At 44.5% G+C, this 19136-nt stretch overlaps 1 protein-coding gene across 1 annotated transcript; it reads left to right on the top strand.

Annotated features, from left to right (window-relative positions):
• Positions 1 to 5509: 5509 nt before the first annotated feature.
• Positions 5510 to 18802, top strand: ANKRD60 (ankyrin repeat domain 60). The gene is made up of 4 exons (XM_089674461.1): positions 5510 to 5973; positions 10601 to 10731; positions 12341 to 12506; positions 16966 to 18802. The coding sequence occupies exons 1-4, from the start codon at positions 5769 to 5771 to the stop codon at positions 17361 to 17363; spliced, it is 900 nt and encodes a 299-aa protein (XP_089530587.1). The 5' UTR covers positions 5510 to 5768; the 3' UTR covers positions 17364 to 18802.
• The last annotated feature ends 334 nt before the right edge of the window (positions 18803 to 19136 follow it).

The raw sequence follows: 19136 nt of genomic DNA, 5'->3' as shown, positions 1-19136 counted from the left end.
ACTGCCCATGAAGCTTGTGTAGTGGTCCGGGAATTTGAAATCCTTGCCCTTCTCCCTCTTCTACCTGCAGTACTTCTGGGATGGATCAGAGCGATGTTCTGTGCTGGTGATGACCGGTCAGAATCTCACTGATCCGACCCGGAAGCGTTGCACAGTAGAAGTAGAAGAGCAGGGATTTCAAAGCCGCTACATAGGCTATGTATGCACTGACAGCTCAGCACCCACAGAGGTAGGTACAGCAGGGACCACGGTGTTAGTTCACCTATTCCTTTTATCTGAAAAGGTGAACTAACCCTCTAAGTAGAGAGCACCATTGCTTACTCTCCACCACAGATGGTTGATCCAGGGAGTAATCCGATTGCCTTCGGGGGTCAGGAAGGAATTTTTTTCCCTGTTGGAGCAAATTACACCATGCTGCACAAGGGGTTTTTTGCCTTCCTCTGGATCAACTGTGCGTTATGGAATTCACCTGCAAAACATCCCATCATCAAGTCCTATACATACAGAAGAAACCAGCAAGAACTTGTGTCCTGCACCTACAGCGTTTCCTTTTGATAGAAACCACTAAGCTTTGTGCCCTGTGTCACATGACCCAGTGAAACCGCCAAGAGTTTCTTCCCTGTAGGTGCAGTGTTTTTATACTGGAACCGCTAAGCTTTGCTCTGTATGTCTACGGAAAGAAAAAAAAAAAACTGGCCAGAGAGGGATTACTTTGACGCAGTTGGCCAGCTTAAACATGTATTGTAATATATGTGAACCAAAAATCCCTCTTTTATGGAAAGTTTGTTAGAAATGTATAAGGATGTATAGCAGTGTGCAGAGTATTCATTCAGACTGGCTGCCAACACAGCACAAAACAACACAAGGCCACCTGTTGGGGTGCGCTGCACATTCTTTGTAAGATTTGGGGGAAATGATGAAACAAGATGGTGGCAGAAGGTGGGAGGAGCTCATCTTTATTTATAGTGCCTTTATCGTTTCTTAGATACAATGCCATTTTAATCAGATTTAAAGGGATGCTAAAGGCTTAATTTTTTATTTGTTTTTGTAAACAACGAACATGTCATACTTACCTGCTCTGTGCAGTGGTTTTGAACAGAACGGCCCAGATCCTATTTTTCTCGGATCCCCCGCCAGTGCTCCTGACCCCTCCCTCCTGTCGGGGGAACCCGAGCAGGTGCGTTCCTAAGCCTCTGCTTCGTGTGTCCATTCACACATAGAGCTGCGGTTCAGCTCCGCCCTCTCTTTCGTCTCATTGGCTCAATGGCTGTGATTGATAGCAGTGAGAGCCAATGCTGTTTCTGCTAATGAGAGGAAGTTTTGGGATAGCCAAGACTCCAGTGCACATCGCTGGATTGAGAGGGGGGCTTAGGTGAGTATTAGGGGGGCTGGGGAATGCTGCAAAGAATGCATGAAGGTAAAAAACCTTGAGTCTTTACAACCACTTTAATGAGAGTCTCTCCCAAAAGATATATCCCTTAGCCTCAAACACTTAAAAATAATTAAGAGGGACGTCTCAAAGGGCTTGAGAAGAAAAATGAGGTGTGCAAAGTGTGTTGTCAAGAGAGCCTGAGGGTACACTGAAGAGAAAGAAGGACTAAACAAGTCCTATCACTGATGTCAGTGAGATTAAATGAAGTCCTATCACTGATGTCAATGGAATAAAAAAAGTCCCATCATTGGTGTCAATGGAATAAAAAAAGTCCCATCATTGGTGTCAATGGAATAAAAAAAAGTCCCATCATTGGTGTCAATGAGAATAAAATAAATCCCATCATCGGTGTCAGTGAGAATAAAAGAAGTCCCATCGTTGGTGTCAGTGTTATTAAAATAAATTCAATCATTGATGTCAGTGGAATACAGTACACTCCACCTTTGATGTCAGTGGGTTAAAGTACACTCCACCATTCATATTAGGGGCAAAATAATAAATCCCCTCACTAGTGTCAATGCAAATGAAATGAATCCCATCGTTGGTGTCAGTGGAATAAGTCCTATTTTGTTTCAGTGAGAATAAAATATGTCCCATCATTGGTGTCAGTGGTATTAAAATAAATTCCATCATTAATATGAGTGGGATAAAGTATACGCCACCATAGATGTCAATGGCAAAATAATAAATGCAAACTAGTGGTAGTTGAAATAAAATGAATCTCATCATTGGTGTCAGTGGAATAAGGCTGATTGTTAAGTCAGTGGGAATAAATAAGTCCCACCATAGGTGTCAGCGAAAATAAAACAAGTTCCATCATTGGTGTCAGTGGAATAAAATAAGTCCTATCAATGGTGTCAGTGGTATTAAAATAAATTCAGTCATTGATGTCAGTGGGATAAAGTACACTCCATCATCCATGTCAGTGACAAAATAATAAAGCCTATCATCAGTGAAAGTTTAAATAAAATGAATCCCATTATTGGTGTCAGTGGGATAAGTCCCATTGTTGTGTTAATGGGAATAAAAAAGTTCCATAATTAGAGAGAGCGGAGGGGGGGGGGAACAAGAAAGGAAAGGGAAAAACAGAGGGGAGTGAGAAGTGAGAGATGGGGGTCACCCACAAGAAGACAAGCTATGACTGGGAGCAAAGTTTGAAACAACTGAAAATAATTAAGAGGGATATCTCAAAGGGCTTGAGATGAAAAATGAGGAGTGCAAAGTGTGAGGGCGAGGGAACCCGGGGGTACATTAACCAGTTCCCAACCGCGCCATAGCGGAAGGACGGCTACAGCGCAGTTGTCTGGTTCTGGGACGATGTCCATGGATGTCATTCTAGAACACGCCCCCCTGCACGCCCAGCACCGCTGCTGATCACTGTGCAGCTGATCACGTGATACGGTAAACAGCCAATCACAGCAGCCTTTTACCACGTGATCAGCTGTGTCCAATGACACAGTAGATCACCGGTAAATACAGTTGCCGGTTATCGGCTGCACTTTCCTCACACTGTCACAGCGTGAGGAAAGTACGGCCGATAACCGGCAATTGTCAGCGAAGGGATCGGCACTGAAAATGGCCTGGTCAGGAAGGGGGGTAAATCCTCTGGAGCGCAAGTGGTTAAAATCTTTGGAAAAACGCAACAAGCACGCATCAAAAACGCACTCGAGTTGCATTCTTGGTGGTTTTAGAGTTACACGTCATGTCAAAAACACACCATAAATACGGTAAAACTGTGGCAAAAATACAAATGTGTTTTTACCCCCTTTTTGCCATGGATCAGTGTGAAAATATCCATAAAGGCCAACTCTGTGAAATGTGAAAATGGTCTCTTGGAGGTAGGATAAGCCTGCACTACACGGGTTACTTGCCTGTTCCCTCTAAGGAAGAGAGGACTTTCACCTATCTGATCCTCAGCTCTCCCAGCAGATGGAACTGCAAACCACGATTCAGCAGTGGAGTCCAATGCAGAGCTATGAACCCTGCATCGGTCTTCATGTCGTCAGGACCTTAGACCACTGTGCTGGAAGGACTGGTCTAGCAGTATGGAGGAGTGGAGGATCAGGTATGTATATCTTCATTGCATGTTGCTGCATGAGTAACACATACACTGTCTAGCTAAAAGTATTGGGCCAGCCCTCCACATCATGTGATTCAGGTGTTCCAATCCCCTCCATGGCCACAGGTGTATAAAATCATCACCTAGGCATGCAGACTGCTTCTACAAACATTGGTGAAAGAATGGGTCGCTCTCAGGAGCTCAGTGACTCTAAGCGTGGTCCTGTGATAGGTTGTCACCTGTGCAATAAGTCCATCCATGACATTTCCTTGCTACTAAATATTCCACAGTCAACTGTTAGTGGGATTATAACAAAGTGGAAGCAACTGGGAACAACAGCACACTAGACCTCCTCTGTAACTTCACACTGCTAACCTGTAGACATTTTTTTAAAGCATCACCCATGGAGATTTTTAAGTAGTTTCACGCCATTCCACGATCGTGCGCAATTTTAAAGCGTGACATGTTGGGTATCTATTTACTCGCCGTAACATTAACTTTCATATTTTACAAAAAATCGGGGTATATATTGTGTTTTTTCTAATCATTAAAGTGTATTTTTTTCCTGAGAACAATGAATTTGAAAAATATATTAATTTTTAAAAACTGTCCATTTCGGTTTTTGGCCAAATGCATCCTGAATTTTCGGTTTCGGCACCAGAATTTTCATTTTGGTGCACCAATTTCATAAACTGAAATTTCAGTGCATCCCGACTAGGTGCTCTGCTGAATAATGTCTGTGGCCTTCTACAGATCAATCGGTGAACTTACATACACGGCTGAGATGAAAGCACTGAGCCGCTCTCACCCCGCTCCTTGTATTGCTGCTCTACAGGCCTTCATGTAGGATCATCAAGTACTGAGCAGGGGCCAACTGACCATTTGGAAACTCGGGCACTGCCCGAGGTCAGTAGGGGGCCCCATGAGATGCTCCTGGTACCTTTTTCATAGGCTTTTTTGACTTTGGGCAAGGACACAGGGGCCCCATGATCCCCTATTGCCCGGGGGCCCCATGAGTTGTCAGTCCGCCCCTGGTACTGAGTATGATACCCCCTTGGCTGCAGAAGGGTTAAAGATCAACTTCATACAATAGTTTTCAGTTTTGCAGATCGAGAAAGTGCTTAATCCTCAGTCATCTGTCCCTGTTGAGGTGGCCACACACATATCGATATGATCATTCAATGCAACTAAAGGTGGCCATACACTATACAATCTGTACAATTATCTTTAGATCTACCATCAACTATGTAGTGTATGGACCTGCCTGATAGGATACGGACCGGATGGATTGTTTAGGAGTGTCCTCGTACATTATTTTGATAAAGCTGGACATACACAATACAATCAGATTGTACAATGCAATGGTATAGCATATGGTCAGCTTTAAGGAGATTGTACAGATTGTACAGTGTATGGCCAACATTAAGGCACCTGTACAATCAGAATGTATAGCGTATGGCCAGCATTAAGGTGCCTGTGCAATCAGATTGTATAGCGTATGGCCAGCATTAAGGCACCTGTACAATCAGATTGTATAGCGTATGGCCAGCATTAAGGTGCCTGTGCAATCAGATTGTATAGCGTATGGCCAGCATTAAGGCGCTTGTACAATCAGATTGAACAGTGCATGGCCAGCATTAAGGCGCCTGTATAACCAGATTGTATAGTGTATGCCCAGCATTAAGGCGCCTGTGCAATCAGATTGTATAGTGTATGGCCAGCATTAAAGCGCCTGTACAGATTGTATAGTGTATGGCCAGCATTAAGGTGCCTGTGCAATCAGATTGTATAGCGTCTGGAGGGGTCTGGGGAGTTCTAAGGCAGAGTTGCCCCCCCCCCTGTACGCATAGATCATTCGTATTTCGGAGGCAGCTTCCTCGCGCCAACCATGTCACATGACAGGAAGAAGGGCAGTCTGCCCTCACCACCTAGCAGCACCGTGCACAGACTGAGCTGGGTTCCAGTCTCAGCATCGGCTCTCTATCGCCACCTACCGATTGGAGGGGTAAAGAGTCGAATCCTCTGTCCAGCTTCAGCTAACGGGCCATTGGTGAGGTGTCTCTGCTGTCAGTGAGGAGCGGGAATAGCGCTCCCCCCCCCTCCGGTTCTGGTGTAGCGGCAAGACCGGTTGGTAGACATAACTGCCAATGACTGCATGCATGTCTGTCCCCACCAAACACCGAGTACAATCTGATAGGTTGGAGGAGGCGGGTACAGGGTTACCTAGCAACCAGTTCAGCCTCACCAGTTCCTGTTTACAGTGTCTGTCTGGTTGCCATGGCTCCCGGTGGGAAAATGAAGTCTGGGACCCTCACCTCACGCGACAGCCACTTCAGCATCAAAGTGAGACTCCAGGAGAGCCAGGAGAGGTTCCCCGTGCCCGGCTGTAGTCACCACATGAAGATGGCAGAGCTGAAAGACAAGCTGGAGCTGCTGGCTGGGATCCCAACCCACCTTCAGAGGTTGTCCTACGTGGATGAAGGTGAGCAGGCTGGGGGGCAGTAAAACATGGCTCATTATCAGGGGCGGATTCACCATTTGGAAACTCGGGCACTGCCCGAGGGCCCGGGGTCAGTAGGGGGCCCCATGAGATGCCCCTGGTACCTTTTTCATAGGCTTTTATGAGCTTGGGCAAGGACACAGGGGCCCCATGATCCCCTATTGCCCGGGGGCCCCATGAGTTGTCAGTCCGCCCCTGCTCATTATTGTATGTAAGATGAATTCTATGACATAAATATACCTGTGTGCGTCCAGCTTTATACCCCAGTTAGAGGACACCTGGGGGGGGCGGTAAAACATGGCTCATTATTGTATGTATGATGAATTCTATGACATAAATATACCTGTGTGCGTCCAGCTTTATACCCCAGTTAGAGGACACCTGGGGGGGCGGTAAAACATGGCTCATTATTGTATGTATGATGAATTCTATGACATAAATATACCTGTGTGCGTCCAGCTTTATACCCCAGTTAGAGGACACCTGGGGGGGCGGTAAAACATGGCTCATTATTGTATGTATGATGAATTCTATGACATAAATATACCTGTGTGCGTCCAGCTTTATACCCCAGTTAGAGGACACCTGGGGGGGCGGTAAAACATGGCTCATTATTGTATGTATGATGAATTCTATGACATAAATATACCTGTGTGAGTCCAGCTTTATACCCCAGTTAGAGGATACCTGGGGGGGGGGGCACAACAGCACCTGAAATCGTGCGATTTCAAATTTGCAGCGGTGTGACCGAGGACTTAGTCCCCAGTCACATTGGATGCGAATTGACATGCGATTTCCATGCCCTGTGACTTGTAAATCACATGCCAAGCCACGCCCTATTGTCCACAATTCCAGCGGTCATATCGGTGCGGATCAGACGTGGTCGGAGTCGCACCGATTTCTAAGGTAGTCCATGCACTACTTTTGGTGCGATTTGCAGAGAGATCTGTGTCAGATGTCTTGGAAATCGCACCTGAAATCAGCAGGTCACCAGACTTTGAAATCGTGCGACTTCGCTGTAAGTCTCACGATTCAAATTCGGGTTTGATGTGACCGGGGGGGGGGGCTTAGTGCCCGGTCACACCGCTGCGATTTTTAGGTGTGATTTCAAGTTGCACTGGTGTCCGGGCACTAAAGTCTTCAGAAAACGCACATGAAATCACGCTGAAATTGCAGCGGTGTGACCAGTGACTACATCAATGATGCCTATTCTATTCGATTGTGTGGTCAAGCGTTCAGGAAACGCGAAGTGTGAATGGAGTCTTAGTGACAGTAGACAGGAAGGTAGGGGAAATCGCCTTTGCGCTCGCCATACACGGTACAATCTGGCCATCTTTGTACGAGTGACCCTGGATTTACCAGAATGAGGCATGCCGCCCGTGGATTTGGCGGTTTGTCTTCCCTTGTTCGGATCACTTCACATATATGCGCTGCCGCCGATTGCTTTCACACAGTGCCAGCCTCTCCGCGCCCCTGGCGTGAGGTTTCCCAGGCTCCGCTTATCATCTGCGGGCCCGGCTCGCCGTCAGCTCTCCTGCTCCCGGCTCCTGCAGATGAGAGGGAGAAGAGTGTCAGCCTCTCTCACCGCATTACATTAAGTGTAGTACTGGGGAGACATGCAGGGTCTTTTAGACCCTGGATGTCTGAAAAAAGAGAACCTGTCACCAAAAATCATCACATAGGGGACTTTTTGTCCCCTATGTGATTCAACCATTTCAAGTCCGGACACTTTCACCCCCTTCCAGTCCGGACACTTTCAGCCCTTTCCAGTCCAGGCCAATTTTCAGCTTTCAGTGCTATCACACTTTGAATGACAATTGCGCGGTCATGCAACACTGTACCCATATGAAATTGTTAGCATTTTCTTGAGACAGATAAAACTTTATTTTGGTGGTATTTTTTCACCACTGTGATTTTTATTTTTTTTGCTATATAAATGAAAATGTCAAAAAATTTTGAAAAAAAAGTTTTTCTTATAAGATTTTGCAAATAAATAATCTTTCTTCATAAATCTTGGCCAAAATGTATTCAGTTATCTTTTTAGTAAAACAAATAACCCAAGTCAGTTTATAGCCAAAAATTATAATTATTAAAAATATTTTTTACATTTTTTTTTTAATATTACTATTTATGTTTTTTTTGTTTTTTTCTTTTTTACATACTGTCACCCTAGCAGTGCAGTGTCACTGTACTATATGTGGGGGGTGATGTTTTTTTTTTTCTACACTAATTGCTTTTACACCCATAAAAGCTGTAAAAGCAATAATTTCTCCTTCTCTCTGACTGCATTCCTGCAGCCATTGAGAAACACTGTGTGAGCTGTGATTGGTCACAACTTGTCACATGGTACAAGGCTGTTGTGAATAGCCCTGTACCATGTGACCTCTGTGATCATTCACAGATTTCACTAGTAGTAAGTAATGATGTCAGAAGTGACATCTTGCTTACTACTCTTCATTTGATCACTGATTGGTCAATCAGTGATCACATGATCGGAACCTCACACAGAGGTCCTGTACAATGATCGGTGTTCCGCTGTGACCTCCGGACACAGCGGGCACCGGATCGCGGTGCTACGTGCTACCAGGGAGCGCACAAAGGCAGGAAGGACGTTTATAAACGTCCACCCAGCCCTGCACTGCTCCCATCCAGCCGATTATGTACATGGGCCAGACGGGAAGTGGTTAAAAAAAAAAAAAGTTAATTACATTTTTTTTTTTTTTTTTAAATGGAAGTTACACCCAAGCATATAACACCCCCAAAGTTTTTAAGGCACCCCACCCCCACATATGCACGCACGCACAAACGTAAAAGCACATGCTTGGGCACCTACACTACACATGAAAACGTGGATTGCAATAAAGATGTTACATATCGCCGCGCACGACAGAATGAGAGCGAATATTCTAGCACCAGACCTCCTCTGTAACACTATACTGATGACCTATAAGGGGCTTTAAAAGTGTTGCCTATAGAAAATACAGGGTTACTAAAGTTTTGTTGCCGTTTTATGAGCGCACGCAAATTTAAGTTTTGACATGTTGGAAATTTATTTACTCGGTGGAACCTCATCTTTTATATTTGACAAAAAAATGGATAATTTATTGCGTTTTGTGCCCTAAAATTAACATAACCCAAAAGGGGAAGTTCTGCTTTAAGGACTGCTCCCCCGCTCCCGATTAAGGATTGGCACCTTTGGGGGGAGCGGGTACTCGAATTTGACAAGTACCTGCTCCCACTTCCTGTCCAATTGCCTAGGCCAGGGGTAAGCAACCTTAGGCTCTCCAGCTGTTGTAGGACTACAAGTTTCATCATGCCTCTGCAAGTCATAGCTGTAACTGTCAGTTTTGTAATGTTGCAATGCTTCATGGGAAATGTAGTTCCACAACAGCTAGAGAGCTGCAGGTTGCCTACCCCTGGCCTAGGCGATCGGAAACGGAAGGTGTTCTCCCTCCCTCCCTCCCTGTAGTCTTTTGGGACACGTGACAGGTCCCAGAAGACTACAGGACCATTCAAGAAGCACAGCGCTACTCGCACATGCGCAGTGGGTACCTGGCTGTGAAGCCGCAAGCTATCACAGCCGGGTGCCCACGCTGAAGATGCCGGCACCTGGAATACAGGACGGCCGGTGAAACGGGCTGAGGGGGACACACCGTGGGACCGAGGGACAGGTAAGTGGCTGTTTTTTAACAGTCAGCAGCTACAGTTTTTATTTTTTGACAGGGCAAGTGGAACTCCGCTTTAAGTGTATTTTTTTACTGAAATTTTGTGATAATATCGTGTGACGTACAAAAATGCATTCTCTAGGATCTCTGATTTCAGAAAATATATCATATTTTGGGGGTTTATGTAATCTTCAGGATTAAAGCGATTTTTTAAACGTGTGCAGATAACGCAAAAACAGCTCTGACAGCGAAATGGATAAAGGATAAGTCGGACACTCCCCTTTCCTGAGGAGCAGCCAATCGGTGCTCTTCGCACTGCAAGGTCTCTCCCCTCCCTGCTAGTCCAGGAGATAGGGGGGAGGAGGAGATAAAAAGCGCAATGTTAAAAATATTAAACTTTTAAGTCGCCATACAGCCCCTTTTGTTTTTAAAATCCCCCGACATTACTTAAAGCAGATTTAAATACGGTTTTGGTTAAATTTACGTTTTTGTATCAGGACAAGTAGATTGTCATGAGGGACAAGTAGATTGGGACACCGATTTAGTCCCTGGACAAGTAGTTTTTTCAAAAATTTCCACACCCCTGCGTATCTCCTCTAGGTAATATCTCAATAAGGCCCCATTCACACCTCAGCCTTTTGTAGCACGACGCTCAAAGCTCCAAAACACTCAGGGAAAAAAAATCAATATTACTGTATGGAGATGGTTCACATCTCCACTCCAAGTCGCCTGGAGCAGAACGCCTGAAGCTCAAAAAAGTATTGGAACTACTTTTGTAGCTCAAATTGGGCAGATTTTCATGTTTTTGTCGCTACGGTCAGATGTGAATGGAGCCTAAGTGGCGTCAGTGTTCTTTGTACACTTTAGACCATTTTATGTTCCACATGCATCATTGACAGCATTTATTATGGTAACAGAACATCTCAGCTGTTTGTGATTTTCAGGGGACATGCCGGACTCGTCTACCTTTAAGTTCAATGGAATTATTCCTGGAGGGACCGTTTGTCTGAGCATCTGGTCGCGGGACGGCTGGCGCGATCTTGTAAAAGCTGCAGCTGAAGGAAACCTAGCAGAGGTATAGGAGAATTTACTGACCATCAATACCTGATTGCTGTCACATTTTGGCCCAAATTTATGACGAAATTTGATTTTTACATTTTTTTTACTGGACATGTTTAACCACTTGCGAGCCGCGCTGTAGCCGAATGACAGCTGCAGCGTGGTTGCCCAGTTCTGGGAGGGTGTCATATGACATCCTCCTAGGACACAGCTGATCACGTGATGTGGTAAAAGGCCAATCACAGCGGCCTTTTACCACGTGATCAGCTGTGTCCAATGACACAGCAGATCACCGGGTAAATGCAGTTGTCGGTTATCGGCTGCACTTTCCTCACGCTGTCACAGCGTCAGGAAAGTACTGCCGATAACCGGCAATTGTCAGAGGATGGATCGGCACCGATCATTAGTGCACTGATGACCAGTGCCCAGCAGTGACACCCACCAGTGCCGCCCACAAGTACCCAGCAGTGCCCATCATTGTTGCACATCAGTGCAGCATCATCAGTGCCGCCTATCAGTGCTGCCTATCCGTGCCGCCTATCGGTGCCCATCAGTGCTGCCTATCAGTGCAGCCTCATCAACGCACATCAGTGAAGCAGACCCGCTATCCTCTATGGGCGGTAGGATGCAAACGAACCACCTGTCCATTTACATCCAAATGTCACCTGATCTGCTAGAGGGATGGAGAACAGATCCATCTGTTTTAGAGGATCGGATTGGATGGAGGCAGGTATAAATGGACACATGTCTGTTTACATCCGCTGCTAATAAAGGGCAATGGATGGTCTGATCGGGTCCGCCTGAAAAACGGACAGTGATAGGGGCCTAAGGGTCATTCTTCCAACTTACCCCAATGTAAAGGGAATTCTGAGTATAAGGGGCATTCTTACCTCTGACCACCAATGTAAGGGGAATTCTTCCAAGTGTAAGGGGATTATTACCTCTGACTCCCAATATATGGGTTACTCTACCAAGTGTAAGGGGCAGTCTTCCCACTGACCACCAATGTAAGGGGCATTCTTCCCAATGAACACCAACGTAAGGAGAATTCTACCCAGTTTTTGTACCGAGTGTAAGGGGCAGTCTTCCTACTGACCACTAATGTAAGGGACAGTCCTCCTACTGACCCCCAGTGTAAGGGGCAGTCTTTCTACTGACCACCAATGTAAGGGGCATTCTTCCCACTAACCACCAATGTAAGGGGAATTCTACCCAAATATTCTATTGAGTGTAAGGGGCATTCTTCCCCCAGACCCCAAATGTAAAGGTTATTCTAATCAGTGCAAGGAGCCCACATCCCACTAACAACCAATGTAAGGGGTATTCTTCCCACTAACAAACAATGTAAGGAGAATTCTTCTCAGTGTAAGGGACATTCTTCCCATTGACCACCAATGTAAAAGGGTTATTCTACCCAGTGTAAGGGGCCCTTTTTCCACTAACAACCAATGTAAGGAGAATTCTACCCTATTGGGAAGAATGTCTAAGAGGCATTCTTCCCAATAACCACAAAGACTCACAAGACTTTTTTTTTTTTTTGTAGGTCCACACCACCAATGTGCTACAAAATAGGTGTGTGCATGTGAACGTACAGTCATTTTATTTGTTTCACATTTTCTTTGTAGCTGAAATGTTTAGGAGTAACTACAGACAGTTCCTATAACACGGAAAATTCCCTGAGGTTTAGTGTGAAGCAGAGGAATGAGTGGATAGCTGCAAGAGCCAGTGTGGCCCTTTACATTGCTGCGCACAGAGGACACCTGGATATGATACGTTTCCTTTTAAAAAACGGTAAGACTACCAATGCTTTTAGCATTTTTTAAGCTTGCTTACTTGAATCCTTGTTTCCTTTCGTTATTTCTTTAGCAGTAATGCAGTATCAAAGCGTTTCCCGTAATGAAAACGAATAGTTGCTGTTCTCTCTCTTTGCCCGGGTTCACATATATGCGGTTCGGTACATCACATGTGATTCGTACAGGAACTGCACCGCATTCCTGTGCAAATCACATGCGAATTGTGTTCGGTGCGAATGGAGCCATACATCGCATCGCACCAAAAAGGTGCAGGACCCTTTTCTTGGTCCGCACTAGAATCGGATTGCATGGGTAGTCACACCAATGCGATCCGATTCTGAACATCGCACCAATTTTGGGGTGTTGTTAACATACACACCCACAGCGGTTTGCATGACAGGGTGCAATTCTGATGCGTTGCAGAATTCGCGCAGAAAATGCATCAGTGTGAACCCAGGCTTTGAGTGGGGTTTATGGTCCGATGTCCACCCCCCCTTTACAAGGCAGTGGCAGTGCTGGTGTCATTATGTAAGTGCGGCCTGGAGTGGCTGGATCTGCTTTGTGGTCTCCCATCCCACAATATTTCACAAAATTCTGACTGAACCCTCTGCACACTGCTATACACCCTTTCGAGCAAACTTTGCACAAAAACAAGAATTTTTGATTTACATAAATTGCAATACATGTTTAACCAGTTTCCGCCTGGCCTTTAGTCAAATGACGGCTGGGCGGGACATTCACTGTTCCGAGTGGTTGCCACATGCATGCTCCACGAGTTGCACTGCAGCACGATCTGTCACCGATCAGTGTAGTTGCCACTACCGGTACCATGTGATCTCTGTGACCAATCACAACAGATCACATGACAGTTGTACACAATGGATGGCTTTCATTCATGCCATCCATTGTGTACTATTGTGTTGATCTCTGTGATTGGTCTAGTGATCACATGGTACGGAGAGAGCCAATCACAGCCCATCTGTACCACGTGATTAGCTGTGGCCAATCACAGCTAACGATAACAGTACTGAATTTATCAATTTCATTTGGTAAAAATGCTTGCTTATAACAGTGAAATTCACTGGTATAAGCACTCGTAATGTGTAACTGTACTGCACTTGTAAAAATATTTTTTTTTGTTTTAATTTCTTCATTTTCCAAAAATTTGTGACAAAAAAATTACAACTTTTAAAAAACTCGCCATCCTCTTACTAAATATCTTGGACTGTCTACTTTCCAAAAAGGGGTCATTTGGGGGATATTTGTACTGTCCTGGCATTTTTCAGGCCTCAAGAATTGAGATAGGCCATCAGTACATCAGGACTGATCAATTTTAATAATAATAAAAAAAAATACCATAGTTTGTGAACAATATCTTTCCTGCAGACTAAATAATATACACTGATTTGGGTTATTTTCGCCAAAGAAATGTAGCAGAATATAGTTTGACCTAAATTTATTAAGAAAGTTTATTTATTTGCAAAATTTTATACAGAAATGAAGAAAAAAATGTTTCAGTCCTTTTTCATTTATCAAAAAAATAAAAAATTCATTGATGATTAAACACACCAAATGAAAGTTCTATTTGTGTGAAAAATGTATAAAAATATAATATGGGTACAGTGTGGCATGACAGTGCAATTGTCATGCAAAGTGCGACAGTGCAGAAAATTGGCCTGGACAGGAAGGGTGTGAAAGTGCCCAGTATTAAAGTGGCTAAAATGAGCAACAGCATCAAAGTAATCCCTATCTGGACAGTTCTTACTCTGCTCTCCAAAATGCAAACAAACTCTCTGCATACTGCTATACACCCTTTCTAGCAAACTTTACACATAAACAGGGATTTTTAGTTCACATACATTGCAGTGTGTGTTTAAGCTGGCCAACTCCGTCAAAGTAATCCCTCTCTGGCCAGTCCCTACTCTACTCTGTGCTCCTGTGGATACTCCTACTCCAAAAACTCCTGTGGATAGAGTGCCAATATGGGGAAAATATACACAATCTGTGGGAGAGCTACAAGGTTCAGGTCTGGTCACTGACCTGCAGTGCAACAGAAATAGGATATATCTATGCTCAAATCCCGAAAATGTATACATATAAATAACCGGCTATAAATTCAGGCGAGCCCTATCCATTTCAACTTCTGGAAACACACAACTTACCGCTACTATTGATCAAGGCGCCCCCTTCTATATTCTTATGTTGCCGTGCTATTTGACCCCCCGTATTGATTTTGGTGGCTGCCTTGAAGATTTGCTGCCTGGATTAGGACCCCAAAATCGATCAACCATGCTCTCTCTGGGGGCGTCACTAGAACCTTCAGGGCCCTGATGCAAGAAACCATAAAGAGCCCCCTGACCCCTGGCTGGAGCCCTTCCCTCCAAGCCCAGTGGTGAAACCCCAGGGCCCGATCGCAAGTGCAACCTTTGTGATCCTGGTGGTTCCGCCACTGGTGTCAGTAGTTTTTTTTTTTTTTTATTTTATTTTTTTATTATTTATTTATTTTTTTTTACCATTTTGGTTTTTTTAATTATTTTCACAAGCCTCGGTGGGGGGCTTTGGTGAAATATCAGGAGTGTAAACAAAGCTCTGATGTTCCACCAGTCCCCTTCTCTGCATCAACAGCTGCACAGAATAAATGGACAGGAATAGCTCTGTATAGAGCTTCCTGCCTATTCATAAACTGAAGCATAGTAAACACAGTCTGTCGATCACTTGTGCAAGTTCTCCCACTTAAAAAGATGAGAGAGGCCTGTAATTGGCATCATAGGTAGACCTCAACTATGAGAGACAAAATGAGAAAAAAAAATCCAGACAATCACATTGGATTATTTAGCAAGAATTTATTTGCAAATTATGGTGGAAAATAAGTATTTGGTCAATATCAAAAGTTCATCTCAATACTTTGTTATATATCCTTTGTTGGCAATGACAGAGGTCAAACGTTTCCTGCAAGTCTTCACAAGGTTGGCACACACTGTTGCTGGTATGTTGGCCCATTCCTCCATGCAGATCTCCTCTAGAGCAGTGATATTTTGGGGCTGTCGCTGGGCAACACGAACTTTCAACTCCCTCCAAAGGTTTTCTATGGGGTTGAGATCTGGAGACTGGCTAGGTCACTCCAGGACCTTGAAATGCTTCTTACAAAGCCACTCCTTCATTACCCGGGCGGTATGTTTGGGATCATTGTCATGTTGGAAGACCCAGCCACGTTTCATCTTCAATGCCCTTGCTGATGGAAGGAGGTTTGCACTCAAAATCTCACGATACATGGCCCCATTCATTCTGTCCTGTACATGGATCAGTCGTCCTGGTCCCTTTGCTGAGAAATAGCCCCAAAGCATGATGTTGCCACCCCCATGCTTCACAGTAGGTATGGAGTTCTTTGGATGCAACTCAGCATTCTCTCTCCTCCAAACACGACGAGTTGTGTTTCTACCAAACAGTTCTATTTTGGTTTCATCTGACCATATGACATTCTCCCAATCCTCTTCTGGATCATCCAAATGCTCTCTAGCAAACTTCAGACGGGCCAGGCCATGTACTGGCTTAAGCAGGGGGACACGTCTGGCACTGCAGGATCTGAATCCCTGGCGGCGTAGTGTGTTACTGATGGTAGCCTTTGTTACGTTGGTCCCAGCTCTCTGCAGGTCATTCACTTGGTGCCCCCGTGTGGTCCTGGGATTTTTGCTCACCGTTCTTGTGATCATTTTGACCCCATGGGGTGAGATCTTGCATGGAGTCCCAGATCGAGGGAGATTATCAGTGGTCTTGTATGTCTTCCATTTTCTAATTATTGCTCTCACAGTTGATTTGTTCACACCAAGCTGCTTGCCTATTGCAGATTCAGTCTTCCAAGCCTGGTGCAGGTCTACAATTTTGTTTCTGGCATCCTTTGACAGCTCTTTGGTCTTCACCATAGTGGATTTTGGAGCGTGACTGTTTGAGGTTGTGGACAGGTGTCTTTTATACTGATAACAAGTTCAAACAGGTGCCATTGAGGTAATGAGTGCAGGACAGAGGAGCCTCTTAAAGAAGAAGGTACAGGTCTGTGAGAGCCAGAAATCTTGCTTGTTTGTAGGTGACCAAATACTTATTTTCCACCATAATTTGCAAATAAATTCTTTCCAAATCAGCCAATGTGATTGTCTGGATTTTTTTTCTCATTTTGTCTCTCATAGTTGAGGTCTACCTATGATGCCAATTACAGGCCTCTCTCATCTTTTTAAGTGGGAGAACTTGCACAATTGGTGGCTGGCTAAATACTTTTTTGCCCCACTGTATGTTTCATTACTTTTCCTGGCTTGTAATCAGATAAAGTATTGAATCCTAAACAATATTCCTAATTCCACTGCACACTATTGAAATCAATATATTGACATCTATGGCACATGCCTGGAGTTAGGTTAAAAGTTTTATTTTTTTACTTCTTTTTCCTGGTTCATTATTTTATTTAGGAGCCAATGTAGTGACCAAAACGAAACTTGGAAACAGCCCTCTACATGTGGCATCCGCTCTGGGCAAGTGTGACTGTGTAGATGAGCTTCTAGCAAACGGAGCACAAACGCAAGACGTCAATGAAAACGGACATACCGCTCTCAGCCTTGCACGGTTATGGTGCCAGAAGAAGGCTGAACGCCACCTCTTCCTGTTCCAGTGGCGAGAAAGAGCAGCCACGGTGTCAGTTAACAATCATCTAGACCCATCTGAACTTTTTGCCCATCAAAAATTTGACTCAAAGCTTAAAACCTGGAGGAGCGGATCTTATGCAAAGCGCTACATGGCTAACCTTGTCCAGTATAAAGAATTTCAGGGGTCGCGATTTAGCGCTCCGAAAAAGACGTCAGGAATCTGATAAGTAAATCTATGCATTTGTTTAGGGGGTGTTGAATCATGCTTTGAATCTGGTTTATGAAAAGTAGAGCAATAGTTATAACTTGCCAGGAGTTTTTCAGATTTGAATACAGTGGGAAAGGATCTAAAGCCAGTCGTGCACCGATCTGATTGTATAATCTTTGTACAATCTTCTTTTAGATTTACCAAGTATAATGTGATGGTCTACTTAAGCAATCTGTTGCCTTTCAATACACTCAGGAAAGCTCTCACACTGTAGGTGTTGGTAGCTGTAAAGGATATTGTACAAACAGATTGTAAAGTTTGTTGCAAACTTTCAATTCTGTAAATTCTTTTTCCTGGTCTGTGTAGGGGAATTCTTATTACTATTTGGTGGGTGCTAGACAGAACAGGTAACAAGTAAAATGGGAAGCTGAGGGCGAGAGGCACAGTGCGCAGCTCCACAGGGGATAAGGGCAACGTGTTTATGGGCATCTAGCCCCTTTCTCCCATCATGGCAAGGCTACACCGGACACTAAATTCCCAGAACTGGAGTCTGAAAAACTGTTGGTGTCAGTGGTTCAGGTTGGGCATATTCTTATGGTGGGCAATGTTTTCTAAGCATGACAAAGTGTAGCAAATGATACTGCTGCCCATGTGTCCCATCTGTCCATAGGACACAGCGATCATGGAAATTGCGGGATGCATGCCGCTGGGGGTGCACGGGAGGGTGTGTTCTGGGAGTATGTCATATGACGCCCTCCCAGAACTGGACAACTGCGCTTTAGCTGTCATTCAGCTATAGCGCGGTTGGCAAGTGGTTAAAGTGAAAAAAAAAGTGAAGTAGAGGTCACATATTTCCTGTCGAGTGGAGCTCCACTCTGCAGCCATTGATCCATTAAAGCAGTAGTAAACCACATCCAAAAAAAAGGAAAACTCCCTGCAAGGTAAAGGCATAATGTGCTAGTATGCAATGCATACTAGCACATTATGAAGGACTTACCTTGAAACGAAGCCCTCCAGCGGCATGCTGTCATGGCTCCCCAGGGCTTCCATCTTCACTCGCTCTTCCTTCTGGGTTTGCGAGCTCTGGTCAGCTGACTGGCTGAGCCATGATGGTGTCACTCCCACGCATGCGCGCGGGAGTCCCAGGCCACGGCACAGTGCTCTGAAGGAATGGCACAGGTGTGCCGCTATCAAAAAGGGCTTATATTAATTTTAATTACAGGTAAACTTTATTATAAGCTTCCCTGTAGGTAAATTTATTACAGAAGATTTTATTACCACTTTAGAGTTCACTAAAACAAAAACAAAGAGTGGAGGTCACATGTTTCATGTCAAGAGTGAAGCTCCAGTCTACAGCCAGTCCCCCTTGAAAAGTATACACAGGAAATGTGACCTCGACTTCCTTGACTTGTGTCTATTGGTTGTTTGTTTCAATAAAGTTCATTTTAAAAAACATTTAGAGTGGAGGTCACATGTATCCTTTCCAGAGTAGAGCTACAGTCTGCAGCCAGACCCCCCCCCATTGAAAAGTATACACAGGAAATATGGAAATATGTGACAGGAAGCATGTGACCTCCACTTCCTTGACTTGCTTCTATTGGTTGGTTTGTTTCATTAAAGTTCATTAAAAAAAAAAGTTGGAGTGGAGGTCACATGTATCCTGTCCAGAGTAGAGCTCCAATCTGCAGCCAAACCCCCATTGAAAAGTATACACAGGAAACATGTGACAGGAAACATGTGACCTCCACTTCCTGGACTTGCGTCTATTGGTTGTTTCATTAAATAAAAA

Source organism: Staurois parvus, unplaced genomic scaffold (assembly GCF_062004578.1).
Source record: "Staurois parvus isolate SC_StPar_1 unplaced genomic scaffold, SC_StPar_1.0 ptg000151l, whole genome shotgun sequence".
NCBI classification, from domain to species: domain Eukaryota; kingdom Metazoa; phylum Chordata; class Amphibia; order Anura; family Ranidae; genus Staurois; species Staurois parvus.
The sequence above is the reverse complement of the archived record's forward strand: the minus strand, read 5'-3'. Positions and strand labels throughout refer to the sequence as shown.